At 42.6% G+C, this 21,241-nt stretch overlaps 1 protein-coding gene across 1 annotated transcript in view; it reads left to right on the top strand.

The window, feature by feature from the left end:
• The window catches only part of CEP120 (centrosomal protein 120), a 153,125-nt gene that overhangs the window by 62,268 nt on the left and 69,616 nt on the right, over window positions 1-21,241 (top strand). The window contains exons 7-11 of the mRNA XM_077291055.1: window positions 892-1,116; window positions 1,197-1,449; window positions 2,860-3,037; window positions 3,437-3,586; window positions 9,818-10,000. Of these exons, the coding sequence (XP_077147170.1) occupies window positions 892-1,116; window positions 1,197-1,449; window positions 2,860-3,037; window positions 3,437-3,586; window positions 9,818-10,000 (989 nt within the window). The remainder of the gene's footprint in view (window positions 1-891; window positions 1,117-1,196; window positions 1,450-2,859; window positions 3,038-3,436; window positions 3,587-9,817; window positions 10,001-21,241) is intronic.

Below are 21,241 nucleotides of genomic sequence, written 5' to 3'. Positions count from 1 at the left end.
TATTATTATTACTCCTAATACATATTGGGATCGGATCTTGAAGATGGGAATACCCTCTTAACTGCCTAGATCATTAGTAAACTGAATGAATTTGTTAGAATATTGTGCCTATAACATTTAACCTAAAGAGGCAATAGTCTACGAGGTTTTTGAGCCTGTTTGTAGCTGGTGGTGCCAGATATATTAATAATATTTGAGTCCCTCTATATGCTTTGCTGGGAGGCAACGTTTAATATATATTCTATATTGATCTGGCACTCCAACAATGGAGACAGGTTTAATTCCAAGGTATTAATAAAATATAGTTTGTACGGCACCACTTGCAGCAATTGTATAAGAATTCGGTTTTTGTAGTACAATTCAGAGTCAATGTCCCTCCAAGTTATAGCACCTTTCTTTCTGTGTGTTTTTTTTTTTTTAAATGATTGTATGTACTAAAATTATTATTTTAAATGAACTTCAAATATCACTTATGGTATTTACTGAGGCTTACAATATTCCTGCTAATATATGTATCAATATACGGCCAATCGGAGCCAGCAGCTGACGCAGGCAGAGCATGGGCGGGTGGCTGGGGACTGAATACACTTGGACTCAGGAGCTATTTCATTCTACAGCAGGACTCATTAAATACTCCTCTTAGTATCGGATTATACAGCTGTTCTAACTTGGATTTTCAAAATAAATACACAAGTCTAGAACTATACAGTGTGTGCTGCTTGTAATGTGAAGTCTACTGGCACATCAGGCTTAAAAGCCGGTCAGACCACTGTGTGTGTCCACCAAACTGTTGCATGAAATCATGGCATTTCCAGTTGTGTGAATGACTTCAGATGTTGCACATAACCAGCTTTTTCTATAGCAATATTCATTTTTTTAATGTCTTCACAGATCCATCTGTGTTGTGGCGATCAGTCTCTCGGCAGCGCCGACATTCCTTTAACAGGATTGCTGAAGAAGGCAAGTGCAGAAATGGAGCCTCATCCAGTGGTCGTCGAAGGTGCATTTGTCCTTACTCCTCCTAACAGAGCCAAACAGACTATACCCTCGCTGCCGGCAGATCGCTCCCCTACAATTGGAGTGTCTGTTTCTCTGTACAAGGAGGCTAACCTACAGGTAAGACACCTGCCTTTTCACATTTACTAACACATCATTAATTTTGGATTGACAAACATAACTATTTCATCTTTTTACAGTCTTCACTTCACCTGAAAGAACGCAGTGCAAATGTTGTAGCTGAGCGAGAGCCATCTACACCACCTAAATATCCTAAGGAAAATGCAAATGGTGTACTACCTAAACCCCATATGTACAACGGTTCTCCCCCAACCAAAGATGATGCCACGGAGAGTGACGTGGAAAGCTTAAAATCTGCGCAAGCAGAGGCCGCAAGCTCCCATCCACAGTCTGACTATGCTGCTGATGGAGCATCTGAACGGCACGTTGCAGGTAATGAGGGCTCTGATCTACATACTTACACCTGAAGATTCACTACCGTGCTTCGGAGGGCGAAAAATCCACTTTGTCTTCCTACACTGTGTGAAACATCGAAAATATAGGAATACTCCTACTTAGAGGATGGTCTTGTGCAAGTTATTAATAAAAATAAAACATCATATTTGTCTAAGCTGCTAAAGTGATCAACTGATTGTCATTGTCATGGCTCCGGGTCTGTTGCCTTTTTTATCCCTCTGTAAGCTGGCATCTGACACATATTAAATGCCCATCCATGTATTATTTGCACGACTTGAGTCCTCCTGACCATCTCTGTTCTGGCTTAAGGGGCAGGATATTCAACGGGGAAGCCACTTTGACATGTATATGATCTAACAGGGCTTGTAGAAAGACGTCTCCAAGACAAATCTTTTGATTGTTAGTGATTATAATCTCTTTTTTCTTAATTGACCATTAACTAATGGGGTGTCCCATCTGAATTAATATGTAGCGAAGCGTGCTGGAAATTGATAATTTGCTTATGTACTGTGCGCAAAGGTCCCACTAGCAGCTACATCCCAGCATCTCCACTGGCTTTGATCTAGAAACCCTTCTTTCCCCTCTGTGTGTTTATCATGGCTGATGTGGAAGGAGTGCCTGACAGCCAGCAACTGAGATGGACACTGATGATGAATTTGACATCCAGCCCCTTGAGGACAAGTCACTGGCACAGAGAGAAGGGGCATGAATTTCTCTTCTGCGTCAGTAAAGCCAGACATGGAGATGAGCGGAGCTGCTATTTTAGACATGTATAAATTTAATTAAGTACAATTTAATTCTCGTCAAATTTTGCAAAAGTTGAATTCTTCACAATATAATTTTTTGGGCAATTTGCTCCATGCAAAACGGCAGCCAGCTACGGCCACTGTCATTGTACTGAACCGTGGAAGGGCAAGCAAACTGTTAGAAAATGAATACTTACCTCATCTGTCACCTGTCCCTCCACCCCCGAAGTCCTCCGTCCAGCCCTGCGTTTCTTCTCACCTTTCCCTGATGCACATCCTGTTCGGCCTCTTCACTCCAGCCTGTGGCTTGTGAATGGACTAGGCCCCGGACATCACTGCACAGCATGTTGTCACCGCACAGACCGTGACGTTACAACACGCGTACTCCGAGTGACGTCAGAGGCCTAGTTGAGTTGGAAGCCACAGCCCGAACATAGGAAGACGTCATATCAGATAACATTGCTGAAAATTGAATTTCCCTTGAAAATCTGCTCAGTTTGGAAACATTTAAATGTGGGCAGATTTGATCATCTGTAGTTATTATTATTATTATTATTATAACTTGCTATTAGTTAAGTCAGCTTGAGCACACCTATTAACATGCTCTTCAAATGACAGTATTTTCCGCTGTCTACCACAGCTGCCCCGTCACCACCGCCTGCTCCACAAAGTCCAGTGGCGGCTGTGAGGAGTCTCTCAGAGTCTGTCTCCGGGCTGAAGATCGCGGTGCCCCCTGCCGCACACCACTTCTGCCTCTCCATCGACTTGAGAAGCATTAGTAATCTAGATGCTGGATTTCCTATAAACTGTATACTAAGGTTTGGCATTTATTTTTGCTCTTACTGTCTCGGGGTAATGTTGGGTTACCAAGCACTTAATTTAGTGTAATCCCCCTGGGTATTGGATATCCTTCACACTGGTAAATTGCTTTTACTTGCCCCTCTTGTATATAGTTTGAGAACAAACTTTACATTCACTTGGCAACGTCATGGGATTTTCGACATTGCACCTGACTGCCGAGCAGATGCAGCCTCATGGCAGACATGTGGGAACAGAAGAACTCTGGGGAGAACTTTGGGTTAAATGACCATTTGTCTCTGTCAGTCTTTGCAGTCAGTATGTCCATCACTGGTTCCCAATTTGTGTAGTGTGGAAGTGGAATAAACTGGCCGAGCAATCAGAGATTGAGCTGCCCTTCTTGTCTTTCTCTGCTTCAGGTACTCTTACTCATTCTTTGGCAGTGCTGCCCCCATTATGACTAACCCTCCAGTGGAAGTACGGAGAAATATGGAAGTGTTACTCCCACAGTCTTATTGCACCTTCGATTTTGCAGCTTTGCCCCATAAACTTCAGGAGACATTTATAAGGTATGGAGCTATCCCGCTCGTCAGCGCTGAACCATTCTGGTTACTAATCAAGTGCGGTGTAATAACACTTGTGTTCCTTATATACTCTGCTGCTTTAGTATCAGTGAGAATTTATTCTATTAGGTATGCTTCATGTTTAGTGAGAAGAATGGAATAGACTGTTATCCTACCCTAGCCAGATGGGAAAGAAAAAAAAAAACATAAGAAGGGAATCTGTCTATATGATTTACCCCTCCCTACCTTCCCAATTACATACATAGGCACAAAGGTCAATGACACCTTTTATAGCTTCTATGTGTTGCTGCATCTCTGGCTTTAATTTATTTAGAAATGTGGTGTTAAGTGCTCTGGGTGTGATGGAGCACTTCCCAGGCCTCTTCAGGCTCTTTTCTCTCAAATAATGACCTCCTGATCTGTCACCTAGAGTGGCCTGTTAGACCATGCTAGGAGCATGGTCTGAGGCTTCTGTCAGTGTAATGCTGACAGGAATAATGCATTGCAGTGCTGGTGGGTTACAATGCATTATATCGGTGATTGGAGTAATCAAAGTAATGTTCATAGAGGGACTAAGAAAAAAATGAGATAAAAAAATTAAAAAATACTTTAAAATCACACAGGTTTAGTACTGCCGCGTCCAGAACTACCTGATCTATAAAACTGTTACACTAGTTAACCCCTTCAGTGAACACCGTAAAAAATTGAAAAGAAAATGTTGTGAAAAATGATGCTGTCTAGTATACTGCAAAAAAAAGAAAAAAGAAAGATGATTGTAAATAAAAATGGTATCTCTGAAAACTTCACTTTGTGCCAGAGAAAACAAGCCGTAATATAGTGGAAAAATAAAAAATATGGCTCTCAGAATAAAGTGATCAAAAACAAATTTGTTTTTGTGTAAAAGCGGCAAAACATTTAAAATATAAATCTGGTATCGCTGTGACTGTACTGACCTGAAGAATAAAGTACTGTATTTTTCCGACTATAAGACGCACTTTTTCCCCCAAAAAAATTGTGAGGAAAATGGGGGGTGTGTCTTAAAGTTGGAATGCAGGCTTACCGGCATTGTGGCGGCGACAGAGGTGCGGGGATGATGTGGCGCGGTGAGCGGTATGGCGTGAGCAGGGTCCCTTCCACTTTAGAGGTGACGCCGCAGCCAGTATTGAAGCAGAGCAGCAGAGCTGGGTGAGTTACGGCTTTCCCGGTGGCGGCTATGTTTCTGAGGCCGCGCGTGCGCAGATTGAGTTTTCTGCTTCCTGGGGCTTCAGGAAAATGGCCGCGGGAGGCCGCGCGTGCGCAGATTGAGATCGCGGCGGCCATTTTCCTGAAGCCGAGTTTGCAGATTGAGATCTCGGCTTCAGGAAAATGTCTGCCGCGATCTCCATCTGCGCACGCGTGGCCTCCCGCGGCCATTTTCCTGAAGCCCTGGGAAGCAGAGTACTGAATCTGCTCACGCGCGGCCTCAGGAAGATGGCCGCCGCCACCGGGAAAACCGTGACTCACCCAGCTCTGCTGCTCTCCTTCAATACCGGGCCGCGGCGTCACCTCAAATGTGGAAGGGACCCTGGCCGCCGCCACCTGAGGAAGTGACCGCACATCTGCCGCCGCCACAGCACTGCCGCAACCTCCCCATGGACACCAGGCCATGGCGTCGCCCACCTAAGCAGGATGGGACCCTGTTCAGGTGCACGCCGTTCCTCCCACTGCACCTCAGCATCACCTCACCTCTGCCACCACCATGCCTCCTATGACCCTGCTCTGCCACTGCCTGCCCTCAGGTAAGAGATCTTAAATCCGGACAATAAGACGGACCCCCATTTATAAAAAATCTTTTTTTCTGCAATTTTCACCCCAAATTTGGGGTGCGTCTTATGGTACGGTGCGTCTTATAGTCTGAAAAATACGGTAATCTAATCACTTATACAGCACGAGAAAAAAATAAATCGAACTAATTCTTCACTGCTGTTGATTTGCTCATTCTGTGTCACAAAGATGGCAGCAAGGCTTGGCTCACATTTATCCTGCGCTCTACACTGAGCGCTTACATTAGGGCTGGGTTTCTGTATAAATCTCTGAAATGCGTGAATTAGACTGAACCCCCAATGGAAGATTCCTCATAATGAGGCAGATGGAGACTCTGTAGACACTGTCCACCTATGATCCGGCGGTGTCTGTCTTTTTAGGTGTCGTTTTAGTCATGTACAAAAGAGCAATTAGCCACAGTTTTTGTGTATGTTTGAAAAGCCAGGCAACGCTAAACAGAGGCCAAACGGAGTCCAGAGTAACTCTGCTGCCTCATTAGTGAATGTATCCATTGGGGGTTTCATCTGAATCACATCTTACATTGGGGTTTTCATCTAAGTCTTTGAAAGTGCTCAGCATAGATAAATGTGAACTGATCCAAAATGTTCTGTGCCTCAAAATGTCACCAATAAAAGCTTCAACTCAACCCACAAAAAACAAGTCCCCAATCCGGTCTGTCACCTGTAAACAGAAATATAGGGGGTGTCCAAGTTACTGGTAGCACAAAGGCTCTGGAAAAGGGGCTCACACCAAAAAAAAAATCCACCGACATCTGCCCTCACAAATCCAAATACCTCAAAATGTGCCTAAACCATAATTCACCTCCACATGTATGACATTAACGTAGTGAGAAGAGTCCACTTATCTTACATGTGCGTAGCTTCAGAAGCACGAGCTGAGAACAATGGTTAGGGATCTGTAATGGCATGTTTGCAATTGTCACTCTGCAACTTCCACTGAGTGTATGTGGAAAATGCCAATAGAGTCAATATCGTCACTACACCCGTAGATGAATTCCCCAAAAGGTGTAAATTCCAATAAGGGGGGTCACTGGAGGGGGTCTGTCCGCTATTTTCACACATCAGGGGCTCTGTATATGGAGCACAAACTACCGTATATGCTAGAGTATAAGCCGACCCCCTTAATTTTGCCACAAAAAACTGGGAAAACTTAATGACTCAAGTATAAGCCTAGGGTGGGAAATGCAGCAGCTACCGGTAATTGTCAAAAGTAAAAATAGATACCAATAAAAGTAAAATTCATTGAGACATCAGTAGGTTAAGTGTTTTTGAATATCCATATTGAATCCGGAGCCCCATATAATGCTCCATAAAGTTTATGATGGCCCCATAAGATGCTTCATATTAAAATATGCCCCATATAATCCTGCATAAAGGTTAATAATGGCCCCATAAGATGCTCCATAGACACATTTGCCCCATATAATGCTGCACAAACGTTAATTATGGCCCCATAAGATGCTCCATAAAGATATTTTCCCCATATAATGCTGCACAAACGTTATGGCCCCATAAGATGCTCCATACAGACATTTGCCCCATACAATGCTGCACAAACGTTAATTATGGCCCCATAAGATGCTCCATAAAGATATTTGCCCCATATAGTGTGGCACAAACGTTGATTATAGCCCCATACAGACACTTGCCCCATATAGTGCTGCACAAATGTTGATTATGGCCCATACAGACACTTGCGCCATGTAGTGCTGCACAAACGTTATGGCCCCATAAGATGCTCCATACAGACACTTGCTCCATTTGCTGTTGCTGAGATTAAAAAAAAAAAAATTCACATACTCACCTCTCCATTGCTCAGGCCCCCGGCACTTTCAATATTCACCTGACTGCGTTCAGGCGCCGCTCCATCTTCAGCACTGACGTTCAGGCAGAGGGCACGCACTAACACCTCACCGCGCCCTCTGACCTGAGCGTCACTGCAGAAGACGCTGAAGACGGAGCGGCGCCGGAACGAGGAGCAGGTGAATATCGCGCAGCGCTGCACTCCCCCTCCCTGTTATACTCACCTGCTCCTGGCGCGGTGCAGTCCCTGTTCCCCAGAGCCGCAGCTTCTTCCTGTATTGAGCTGTCACCGTTACCGCTCATTACAGTAATGAATATGCATCGCCACCCCTATGGGAGGTGGAGCCGCATATTCATTACTCTAATGAGCGTACCATGTGACCGCTCAGTACAGGAAGAAGCTGGGGCGCCGGGGAAGCAGGGACCGCTCCAGGACCAGGTGAGTATAATTAGACAGCCCCCACTCCCCCTCCCCTGCCAACCCCTGGGTATGACTCGAGTATAAGCCGAGAGGGGGACTTTTTCACCCCAAAAATATGGGCTGAAAATCTTGGCTTATACTCGAGTATATACGGTATTCTAGAAAAATCTGTACCGCAAAAGTGAAATAGCGCTCCTTCCCTCCCCAGTCAGCTGTGTGGCCAAACCGTACTAAACAGCTAATATGGGGTATCACCACTTTCAGGAGGAATTGTGTAACAAATTTTGGGGCCTTTTTTCTACCCATTTTCCTTTGTGAAAGTGAAAAATCTGGGGCTAAAACAGTATTTAGTAAAACTGTAATTAGTCTGTTATTATTTCTTCACCACCCAATGGTATAAATGCAGTGTCACACCCAGGGATGTATTCACTGAGGAGTGTAGTTTGTAAAATGGGGTCACTGATGGAGGGTTCACGAGTTCTGGTACTTCTGGGGCTCTGCCAGGGTAACATGGTGCCTGCAAAATCTGTACTACAATATGGTGCTCCTTCCCATCTGAGCCCAGCTATGCGCCCAAACAGTAGTTTTTCACCACATATGCGGTGTCTGTGTACTCAGGGAAGATTGTACTGTCCATTTTCTCCTGTTATCCTTGCAAAAATGCAAAATTTGGAGCTAAAGCAACATTTTGCGTAAAATGTTTTTTTTTCTTTTTTTTTTTCCTTCCACATTGTTTTAATGCCTGTGTAGCACCTAAAGCGTTAAACTTTTTAAATGTGCTTTTGAGCACTTTGAGGGGGTGCAGTTTTAGAATGGTGTCATTTTTGAGTATTTTCTGTCACTTAGACCCCTTAAAGTCACTTCAAATGTGTTTTGGTCCCTAAGAAAAAAAAATGGTTTTGTAAATTCTGTGAGAAAAAAATGAGAATTTGCTGATAAGCTTTTAACATGCACAAACGATTCCTTAGCATAGTATACTTGCTTGCTCTCCATTATGTCCATATGTTCCACCCGGTATAGTGTGTTATACAGTTACATGAATGACAAACCCTCTGAAAATATCAATATTTAATTCCCAAGTATGTCTAATTCTATTCTCAATGTGTTTCCCCTAAATAGGTTCATCAGGAGAACTTACTTTAGTTTCTAATGCAAATAAAAACAGTACAAATTCGTTCAAAAGTAGTTTCGCTAGAAGATGGGAAAAGCGTTTAGCTTTAGAGTAGATCAGCCAGAAGGTCCGTTTGAGTCAGGGGGAGCGATATCCATCCAGATCTGCCCATCAGAATGATGCCATGTGATCGGCAGCCTGTTTACACAACAAGATAATCATGAAATTAGCATTTTTTTGTTTTTAGCAATTTTTGTTGGCGATTATCTGGCAGTGAAAATGAAGTTTGTCTGCCCCATTGTTTTTAAATAAGACCTTTGTCTATGGGACTGATTTGAGATGGCTGAATGCCGTACTCTACTATCTTTGCCAAAGATTCTCAAGAAGGGGTCTCTGGACTCCCTTTAACATGAACAGTGGTGGTCCCAGCAGTGAGACGGCCAGTAATTGTTCATTGTATCTTTATTTTTTTTATAATAAGGTGATTAAATGTTTATGGTGCATACCAGGAATCTGACCGGGCGATCCAGCCCCTGAAACGGCTTGCATGGCTTTGATTACACAGCCAGTGAGCAGAAGTTGGCGCATGAGGCGTAGAGCCCGGGACACTTAGGTTGGGAAGTGCTCTGGCATGCCCAATAGCACTTCAGCCTCATTTGCATAAGGAAGATATTAATTCTGCAACAAATTGTATTAGTAAATATCCAGACTTCCTTATGTTTCAATGACCTAAGTTTGGGGGTGGATCACACTGACATTCCCTTCAAACTCCTTGGAATCTTGAATGTACTTGAATCTTGAATGTCTGAATTTGCCAAAACTTAATGCACTCTCTCTTTTTTTTTCTTTTTCGTTTTCTTCTGCTATGTACTTCTACTAATAAATTTAGGTTAAACTAAATAATGTATGAAAAGTTTTAATACCTCTTTTTAATCTGTTATTTTTTTCTTCCGCTGACCACTAGAGGGCATTGTAGCTCTGTGTATGTGCTGACTGCTGTCTGTATAGGCTATAGCTCTTCTCACATAGTCCGTGGCCTCTTCCAGATCTTTACAATCTAACACCATGATCTTTTCTAGGATGCCTCTGCTCGTTGAAGCGTGGCACAAGGATAAATCTGCAAAGGATCTTCTCATCGGAGTAGCAAGAGTTCACTTATCAAATGTGTTAACTACCGAAAAAACGCGGTTCTTAGGTCCCAATGGAGACAATTGCTGGAGACAGACTTTCAATGAGAAGGTTCCTGTTCTGTCCATGCAGGGGTAAGGCATGGCCATGAGAAAAGAACTTAGACAGTGTCCGAATCTGGGTCTTACCTTTTTTATTCTCATTTCTATAGAATGGGTGTGTGACCATCAGTGCTGGAATTTCTTTTTTTTTTTTTCTTTTTTTTTTTTACATTCTTATCAACGATAGATTTGCCAAGCAAAATGCCCTGATATTCTGGTAGATTGCATCCAAATGAAGTGTACGTGGCTGCCCTATAATATACGTCAGACACATTTCTCACCACCTTTTACAGTGTTAAAGGTTTTTAGGGGCAATGACTAGACAAGTTTTAACCACTTCCTGACTAAGCCAACTTTTGTACCTTCTTTTTTTTCCTACCATTTTTCTAATCACCGTAATTTATTTATGTGAGACAAGTCGTAGTTTTGTATAACCTATTCATTTTACCATATAATGTGCTGACAAACCAGTTTCATTTTTAGCTCATAACTTTTTTTTTAATTATTATTGTTCCATAAACTTTTTGCTTATCTAACTGTTCTGTTTTTGGGGTACAAATTACATTTTGATTTTTTAGTGCCATTTTTGGGGTATAAACCACATTTTGATTTTTTTTTTTAATTGCTTTTTTTGGTTTCCAGATGCGTTAAGTCAAAAAGATGTTTAGGGCATGGTTTAAATTTTAATATTTTGATCATATTTTTGGCTAGGGCTACACAGCAACATGTCATTGGAAACTTTGCAAAATTAGATGTAATGATTTCTCATGGTCTCGCATTGCAATCCGCAACATACCGCAACTCTGCAGTTGTAAATGTTTCTGGAAGTGTTGGATTTTTGTTGTTGCTGGTTGCAACTGACAACACACTTGCCATAAGAGGCCAATTCAAGTTTCAACTTGGGTGTTTTTTTTTTTTTTTTTTTTTAATAAATACATAGCAGAATCTCACCTTTAAAATAGTCACACAACATCAAGTCACAAACAAGTTGTGTTGCGCGACATTTCAGAGAATTGCTGTTGCGTGCCACATGTTGCCGTATAACCCTACCAATGCAGCAGTACCCAATTTTGGCAATTATTAATGGCACACTGGAGCTGCTCCTCACTGCTCACCCTCCATTAAGGGACGTTAAGCCACAGATCAGGAGGCATTGCCTACTCCATGCTTCTAGTAGTATCAGCCAGCCCCCAATGAGACATTATCAGGGGGCTGACTGCTACTAGAAGCAGGGAACAGGCCAAGCCTCCTGATCTGTGGCATAATGTCCCATGAGGGAGAAGGAGCAGTGAGGAGCAGCTCCAGTGTCACACTAAATTACAGATAATCGGAGGGTTACAAAGGAGGCTTAATAGGAGGACTATGATGTCGGAGACTGGGGCTATCAGTGGGCCCCCAGCTGCAATGGCACTCAACAATTATGTTATGGGGCATGATGGGTGCGGGATCTGGATTCCCCAGATCACAATGCTTAAAAGCTTCCTGCAGAAAATTGTCAGTAACATTGTGGTATCCTGCTCTTCATGTTGAGATCCCACTATCCAGAAGTTCAGGCCAAATTTAAAAGAATTTTCAAGTATCCCAATATTAAATAATTACTATTTGTGCACCCCACAAAACTTGCAAGTATGAGCAGAGCACTAAAGTGGGCAGCATGCTGTCTCAGTGGTTAATACTGATGCTTTGTAGCACTGGGGTCCTAGGTTGAAATCCCACCAAGGACAACATCTGTAAGAAGTCTGCATGTTCTCCCTGTGTTTGCTTGGGTTTCATCCGGGTTCTCCAGTTTCCTCCCTTACTCCAAAGACATATTGATAGGGAATCTAGTGATGATAATACATGTAAAGAGCTCTGGAATTACCTTAATGGCGCTATGTAAGTGAGTAGAATAAATAAATAAAATGATGAACATTTAAGCCAATAGATGGCACTGTCTGAAAAGGAATCAGTGCGGATCATTACTGAAATTGTAGCCAGTTTTTGTTTAATTCAGGCCCTTCTATGAGACGAGCACTCCTAAAATGTCAGCATAGACTAGATAACGCCATGATCTTGTTCTTCAGTATGTATATTCTTGATGCACTAAACACCATTAGTCAGGGTTCACAATATTATTTTACTCTACCATAAAGTTTCTGCAGTACACCACACAGTTGGCAGCTGCAATGTTCTCTGCATACTAGGCACATAGATGAAGCCTAATGGACCCTTTATAAGTCGGTCTGGTCCCCGGCCGCTGCTGACATCAGTTTTTATTACGTACGAGAAAAACTGACCAAGCTTCATCCGATTTTCACCAGTGTTTGGTTTCATTTTCATCACTTTTTATGGGAAGAAAAAAGTTATACTGACATTTTTATTTCTGAACAAAAAAAAAAGATTTTGTGACAATCGTTTTATAATGCTTATTTTAGCACCAAATCAAGCAAAACTAAATAAGATGGGGGGCTAGGCTGCTTTATAGGAAAATGAATGGTCTAACATTATAATACACCGTCGTTAAGAATGAAAGTTTATATATTTAAGGATTGCTGTCTGTGTCCTAAACTATCCCCTCCCGCGGCCTCCAGTAACTTTGAGAGGTGATGATACTCAAACTTTTCTTGTTTTAACCCTCGCCCTGTCACATTTCAGAGTGTTTCCCTTTTTTACCCTTTTAAAGAGGGATGAGGAGTTTTACATCTAATCTTTCCTTAAAGGGAATCTGTCACCTCATTTTTCGTATATAAGCTGCGGCCACCTCCTTTAGGAGCTTATCTACAGCATTCTATAGTGCTGTAGATAAGCCCCCGATGTAACCTGAAAGATGAGAAAAACAAGTTAGATTATACTCACCCAGGGGCGGTCCGGTCCGATGGGCGGTCCGGTCCGATGGGCGTCACGGTCCGATGGGCGTCACGGTCCGATGGGCGTCACGGTCCGATGGGCGTCACGGTCCGGGTCCTCCCATGTTCATGCGATGACGTCCTCTTCCTTGCTTCCTGTCACGGCTCCTGTGCAGGCGTACTTTATCTGTCCTGTTGAGGGCAGAGCAAAGTACTGCAGTGCGCAGGCGCTGGGCTTCTCGGACCTTTCCCTGTGCACTGCAGTACTTTGCTCTGCCCTCAACAGGACAGATAAAGTACGCCTGCACAGGAAGCAAGGAAGAGGACATCATTGCATGAAGATGGGAGGCGCCAGACCCAGACCGTGACGCCCATCGGACCGGACCGCCCCCTCAGGTGAGTATAATCTAACTTGTTTTTCTTACCTTTCAGGTTACATTGGGGGCTTATCTACAGCATTACAGAATACTGTAGATAAGCCCCTAAAGGCGGTGGCCGCAGCTTATATACGAAAAAGTAGGTGACAGATTCCCTTTAAGCATAATCAGGGCATTTGTCAACTCCCTAACCTAACGGCCATGGCGAATTTTAGTCTATTTTATTCTGGTCAATCAGTGATGATCTGTGCATATGGAAATGAACATGTAGAATGTATGAACTCTGCATATCCTGACACTTAGGAGATGTTTTGTACCTCTGTACAGGTCAGATCTTTAGGCTATCTGTGCACGTTGAGTATTTGCTTGCAGAAATTTCTGCAAGGTTTCTGCTTCTTTTGGCAGTCCAGTTTTGTCGCTTTTTTTTTTCCGATTTTTGTACAGCAGTGAATACTTTTTGGAGCTAAATAAAGATATTTTAAAAAAGGAAAAAACAATTTTTTTTATGTAATTTCTTTGTTCAACCCCTTCTTTTTCATGCTTATTTGCCCCATGTCAGGCTAAAAATACCAGGCCTCAGCCGCCCCAGAAATGGTACTTCATATTTGAAGCACCAATTCTGGTACTTAGCCCAGGCTCTTCCCGATGTCCTGGTGCAGTCACATCGGGGTAATGGGATTAGGGCTTGGTGTTTTAGTAATAAAGAGGTGTCAGCCAAACACACACCATGAATATATAAATCACAAAAAAACCAACGAAAAAAACAGCCATGAAGATCCTATATAAATGATTTTATTGTATAAACATTAAGAACACCAACCAGAACAGGTGATAAAGGCATAAGGGAGGGGGGCACCACAAAAACCATGAGCAGGCTGTAAACGGGACCAGGGGCCCACCTACCACCGAATCACTAACAGGGGTGTAGCATAATATAATGTAATTACAATCAAGTATCCATGATAGTTAGGGACAATGCTCTTAGATCAATATTTATAACATGGACTTGTTCCAAAATGCGGATCATTGCCAAAAATTGGCATAGCTACATACCTAGTACCTGCAGGACCGATGCACAGGTGGAGCCACTGGACCCGACCCCAACGCGCGTTTCGGAGCGTGAAAGCGCTCCTTCCTCAGGGGGTAGATGAATCGACTCCGTAGTGTGCTTTTTATGCCGCCAAAGGCGGAAGTAAGTGTACTAACAAGCCGCACCTGCGCATTGGCGGTACAGACGTCATCCAAACTGGCCGCCGGCACCAACAGCACGCAGGGCCCCACGTGGTTGTGCGCCGGATGGCGAGAGGGAGCGCTCACACCGCCAGATGATCAGGCACGTGCGCACACGGCCAACATTCGTAAAGGATGCCATATTAAAATGGGGCAGACGTGAGGGCAAAACAAATGCAGAACAAAACTAAATAAAGGGAGGATACAAGGGGGTACAAGGGGGACACAATCAACAATGCATAATTATACTGAATCCTGCAACAACAGGCATATTTACATGAGAATAAGAAATATGACAGATATATCACTATGCCCAAACAGATACCCCGTATATAATGTATAGAAAGTACACAGGAATCATGCATTATAAGTTATATGCATAAATATATTACATTACGTCACCACAAAATTATACAATTATACATGAAACTTGAAAATGTGCAATAAATCAATAAAGAGCAATAGCAGCAACAGATAGAAAATGTTGACACGTAGCAGCGCAGACAAACAACTTGATAGAGAAATCCATCAATATTCCTGTATCCATAATACTACGATACTAAATAAAACAAACATCATAAAATAAGCACACAGAAAAAACACACACATAGGGATACGAAAAACAGAAACAATATAAAAATAGAAATACAGTTAAAATAAAAGAACCAGGCCATGGCTCATGATGTCACATGACACGCAGCAAGTAGTGGATCACAAGAATGGGGCAAATGAGATGTTCTCATTTAGCCCATCCGTTTGGATGGTACGCAAGGTCCACATCCACCTAGTCTCTAATTGGGCAAGGCGTTTAGAAAGGGCAACCCCCCCGAATAATAATATTAAGGAGGTCAATGCCTCTTACCCTCAGCAGTGTTGCATCGCATGAGTGGAAGTCCCTAAAATGCCTGGGTAGTGTTTTAAGGATGGTAATATCATCACATTCAGCTGCCGCCAGTATACCAAGAACGTGCTCTCTCACTCTAACTTTTAGCTGCCTTGTAGTAAGACCGATATAAATAAGGCCACACGGACATGTAGCATAATATATCACGTACCTAGAGGTACATGATATATATTTCTTGATAGTATAGTTCTTTGTACCATCCGAGCTGGAGAAAGAAGAGCACCGCTCGATATTCGGGCAGGCAACACACTTGCCACAGGGGGAACATCCACTCCGCGAGGCAGCACTGCTGAGGAATGTAGTCAATGGCTGCCCAGCATAATGACTATGAGTAAGCTGATCTTTAAGGTTTCTGGCCCTTAAATGTAAGTAACGGATGGGCTGGAAGAAACTTGTTTAAAACTGGGTCTGCCTGTAAGATTGGCCATGCTCTCTTTATTGCTGCCCGCATGATATTATGTTGGGGATGGAAAGACGTGATAAACCTTATCTGACTACCTCCCCTGGGTTTAGCCTTAGTCCTTCCATAGAGTAGGTCATCCCTATCATAGTATTTTGCTCGATGATAGGCCTTTTTGAGGCTACGTCCACTGTATCCTCTAGAGAGGAAACGCAATCTTAACTCCTTTGCACGAGCCTCAAAGTCCTGTTCATTCGAGCAAATACGTCTCAAGCGTAGAAATTGACCGACAGGGATAGACCTAATCATATGGGAGGGATGACAGGATGAGGCATGTAGGAGGGTATTAGTAGCTGTAGGCTTCCTAAAGATATCAGTTTGAAGCATACCCTCCACATCCTTATTGATTGTAACATCCAGGAAATCAATCTTCCTCGTATCCCACACCGGGGTGAGACGTATATTGAGGTCATTGTTGTTCAAACCGGAGACAAATTGCGCAAGGTCGATGGAGGTGCCCTGCCAGACAAAGAAGATATCGTCGATATAGCGTGCCCATAACAGAACACGCTCAATCGACCCCTGTCTGTCCGACAGGAAAAGGTCCCTCTCCCACAGACCCAGGAACAGATTGGCATAGGAGGGCGCGAAGGCCGCCCCCATGGCTGTCCCCTGGATCTGTAGGTAGAAGGAACCTTTGAACACAAAAAAGTTGTGCGTGAGAGTGAACTCTAATAGCTCAAGGATGAGATCCCTCAATGGTAAAGCAAGAGTAGAAGAGTCCAAGAAAAAACGGACCGCTTTGATACCATCTTGATGTCTAATATTGGTATAGAGGGATTCAACATCAACTGAAGGTAGAAGAGTATCACTCTCAAAACACAGTCCATCGATCCTGTGCAAAAAATCTCCAGTATCCTTCAAAAAGGAAGGCAAGGAGGACACAAGTGGCTGTAGATAATAATCGATCCATCCGTTAACATGCTCAAGAAAATTTCCCCTCCCAGACACGATAGGTCGACCGGGTGGCACCAATGAGTTTTTGTGTATTTTTGGTAGGAGGTACAGGGTAGGGATAGTGGGCTCCTTAACTAGTAGTGCCGAAGCCAGGTCTTTAGTGACAACCTCGTTGTCTAAGGCCTTTTTAATGATAGAATCCAATTTAGCCATAAATGCAGAGAGGGGGTTGTAGGTCAACTTCCTATAACAAGCGGTATTATTAAGTTGTTTAAATGCCTCCCTCTCATACATTTGCTTCGGCCAGACAACGATGTTGCCACCCTTATCTGCCGGCTTCAGCACTACATCTGGTAACTCTTGAAGGAACCTCAACCGAACCCTCTCCTCCTTTGTTAAATTATCCATACCATGAAACCTGGGGATATCTTGAAACTCATTGGATACCACCCGGACGAATAAATCAATGCTGGGGCAGGATGAAAACGGGGGAAATCTAGTAGAACGCGGACGGATGGATGGGGGGATCTTACCTCCTATATTAGTATGCTCCTCCGATAACTCCTCCAGAACTCTCACAGCCTCTTGTTCCTCCTCTGTTGGAAACAGTTTGTAAAAATCATCATTATAATAGTACCTTTTGAACAACAATGACCTAGCAAAGATGTGTAAGTCCTTAATAGCACCAAAAGTATCAAACCCCGGTGTAGGAGAGAAAGAAAGGCCCTTACCCAGGAGAGATAAGTCAGACACAGTGAGATTGTGGTCACTAAGATTTATTACCTTATTATCACGTCTATTTGTAACAGGTCCAGCAGGTGGTCCTCTTTTATATGGATGATACGCATGGTCCCGTAGTCGATGTGAGTCCCCATATGATGATATTGAGACAGAAGAGGTATCTGATTGACCACTAGTTGATATAATGGAGCTATTTGATGGAGCCCTATGAAGTTCCAAATTGGTTCTCTTTCTCCAGAGATACACTCTTTTATTCTGGTAATCTTTCAGATCCCTATTGAATTTGGATGTATGGCTCTCCTGGATCTTTTTAACACACTGATCCATAGTTTTGTCTAGCTCGGTTTCAAATTGTGCCATCTTCTCTCCTGAACATCCTTTCTTCATCTCTATTTGGGCATTATCAATATTTTTATCCAATTCTACAATATCCTCAGAATTCAAATTAATTAAGAGTTGTAGGAAAGTCATAGAGCATGTGTTACAAGCTTCTTCCCACTTCTCAACAAACTGTTCATCATTGACAATAAATGCCGGTATAGTCCTTACTCGCAGTCCACGTGGAATCATACTGGAGGCCATATATTTCTCCAGTAATTACCGATTCCACCAAAGACGTGACCTTTTTAGCAGATACGTTTTCATCTGCATACAGATGGGGTCGGGTCAAGTGGCTCCACCTGTGCATCGGTCCTGCAGGTACTAGGTATGTAGCTATGCCAATTTTTGGCAATGATCCGCATTTTGGAACAAGTCCATGTTATAAATATTGATCTAAGAGCATTGTCCCTAACTATCATGGATACTTGATTGTAATTACATTATATTATGCTACACCCCTGTTAGTGATTCGGTGGTAGGTGGGCCCCTGGTCCCGTTTACAGCCTGCTCATGGTTTTTGTGGTGCCCCCCTCCCTTATGCCTTTATCACCTGTTCTGGTTGGTGTTCTTAATGTTTATACAATAAAATCATTTATATAGGATCTTCATGGCTGTTTTTTTCGTTGGTTTTTTTGTGTTGCATTTTGGCAGCTGATCCTTATTAGTCCTTCATGCATATTATACCTTCCTCTATGTGGGAGAGCTAATACTGACTATTTTTCATCTAAGCATGTTTCCCTCAATATTTTGATGAATATATAAATGTAGCATGCTGCAATTGTCCTCTCGGACAAGATTCGCCAATGCAAGTCAATGGGTGTCAGGAAAAAAATCGCACGTCACTCGGACCATGCGACTGCCATCTGAATTTATTTTTTTTTACACACCCATGTCATTGAAAACCAAACATTTCATCTGCCACGTACTGTAAAATCACTGCGTTACCCAACAAAATAGAATAGATATATACACATAGAATAGATAAAGATGTCAGTGACATATATAATTTGTGAAGTGCGTGTGCAGCTTAGCTTACTGTACATGTATTTAATTAATAAATGATTATTTTTCTGAAAAAATGGCGTGGGCTCGCACGTAATTTTCCTAACCAGCAGAGTGAAAGCCGACAACTGGGGCCAATGTTTATAGCTTCAGAAGGGGGTAATACCCATGTAGCTTCCCAGGCTATTAATATCAGCTCACAGCTATATGCTTAGCCTTTTCTGCTATTAACCCCTTTCCAATGTTGGGTGTAATAATACGCTCACGTCGGAATACCACTCTATCTTTGATGTGGGCTCCGGCTCTGAGACCACATCTTTCCCAGCACATGTCAGCTGTTTTGAACAGCTGACATGTGCCTCTAACAGCTGTGGGTGGAATCGCGATCCACCCGCAGCTGTTATACTGTTAAATGTCACTGTCAATCTCTGACAGCGGCATTTAACTCACGCTTAGGCTGCCGTCACACTAGCAGTATTTGGTCAGTATTTTACATCAGTATTTGTAAGCCAAAACCAGGAGTGGAACAATTAGAGGAATAGTATAATAGAAACACATGCACCACTTCTGCATTTATCACCCACTCCTGGTTTGGCTTACAAACACTGATGTAAAATACTGACCAAATACTGCTAGTGTGAAGGCAGCCTTACCAGACGTACGTTGGAATTCGGTGACCCCATCACGTGATCGCGGGTCACCGATGGGTCAGCATGACAACAAGAGCTCTGAAGCAGACCTCTCTGGTTGTCATTGCTGGATTGCTCTGGGGTCAGCGCTCATAGCAAATGAGCATTTCTGCTACACACAGGCGATCTGATCATTGCCGGTGTGTGGCAGTGGCAATCAGACAACTGCAGCTTCTATTGAAGCATGCAAAAAGTAAAAAAAAAAAAAACAATTTTTAAATATTTCAAAATAAAAAATATAAAAGTTGAAATCACCCCGCTTTCGCCCCATTCAAAATTAAACAAAAAAAAAATCAAATATACACATATTTAGTATCGCCGCATTCAGAATTGCCCGATCTATCCATATTAAAAGTATTAACCGGCTCTCTAAACGACGCAATGAAAAACGCCAGAATTACGTTTTTTTTGGTCACCACTTCAGCAATAAAATGCAATAACGAGCGATCAAAAGATCGTATCTACACCAAAATGGTATCAATAAAAACATCAGCTCGGTGCACAAAAAATAAGCTCTCAGTCAGCCCCAGATCACAAAAAATGGAGACGCTACAAGTTCGGAAAATGACACTTTTTTTTTTTTTTTTTTTTTTAATAACCAAGGTTTAGATTTTTTTTTTTCACCACTTAAATGAAAAAAGAACCTAAACATGCTTGGTGTCTATGAACTTGTAATGACCTGGAGAATCATAATGGCAGGTATGATATGTTAAAACCTATGGTGTCATTCAAAACTACAACTTGTCCCGCAAAAAACAAGCCCTCACATGGCCATATTGACTGAAAAATAAAAAAGTAATGGCTCCAGGAAGAAGGGGAGCAAAAAACTAAACCGCAAAAACGAAAATACCTCCGGTCATGGAAGGGGTTAAATTGCGGGACCCCCCAAAAACTGATTTAGGGATTCAGTTGACAATATCAGATAACATCAAGCCCAGAGGTTAGTAATGAAGAGGCATCTTCCCCCATTTACTAACCCCATAGTGATATAAAAAAACACACCTAGAATAAAGTCCTTTAATTGAAATAATGACACAGACTCCTTTATTGAATCTAAATTACAACACACATTCCAGAGAAGCTAGGAGAAGCATCTCCTGTAAATGAATTAAAATAATAAACAATAATGGAAAACTGTGTTTTGTTTTATTTAAAATAAAAGACTTTATTCTGGCTGTCTTTATCGTCAATACAACTATAAGATTAGTAATGGATAGGTGTCTTATAGACTCCTCTCCATTACTAAGCGTGGGCTTGATGTCACCAGACAATACAAAGGTGACATCAGCCCCACAAATATGAACTCCACTTACCACCGCTACAGGGCAAGTGGGAAGAGCCGGGCAAAGCGCCAGAATTGGGACATCTAATAGATGTGCCATTTCTGGGCAGCTGTGGGCTGCTATTTTTAGGCTGGGGGGCCTTATAGCCATGGCCCCTTACCAGCCTGAGAATACCAGCCCACAGCTGTGTGCTTTAGCAATGCTGGTTGTTAAAAATGGGAGGGACCTCATGCTGTTTTTTTAAATTATTTATTTAAATAATTAATAATAAGGCGTGGTGACCGCTCTATTCTTGATAACCAGCCTTTTTGAAGCTGAAGCTGAGGGTTGCAGCCCCCAGCTGTGAATTTTGCCTGTCTGGTTATTAAAAATACTGTGGAACCGATGCTGTTTTGTTGTTCTTAAATTATTTATTTACAGCGCAGGAGCGGCTATTGAATACTAGTCTCTCCTACTCTCACTGTTATTAGTGGTAGCAGATGTCT

The sequence above is a fragment of the Ranitomeya variabilis genome, chromosome 1, assembly GCF_051348905.1.
Source record: "Ranitomeya variabilis isolate aRanVar5 chromosome 1, aRanVar5.hap1, whole genome shotgun sequence".
Taxonomy (NCBI): Eukaryota; Metazoa; Chordata; class Amphibia; order Anura; family Dendrobatidae; genus Ranitomeya; species Ranitomeya variabilis.
The sequence above is the reverse complement of the archived record's forward strand: the minus strand, read 5'-3'. Positions and strand labels throughout refer to the sequence as shown.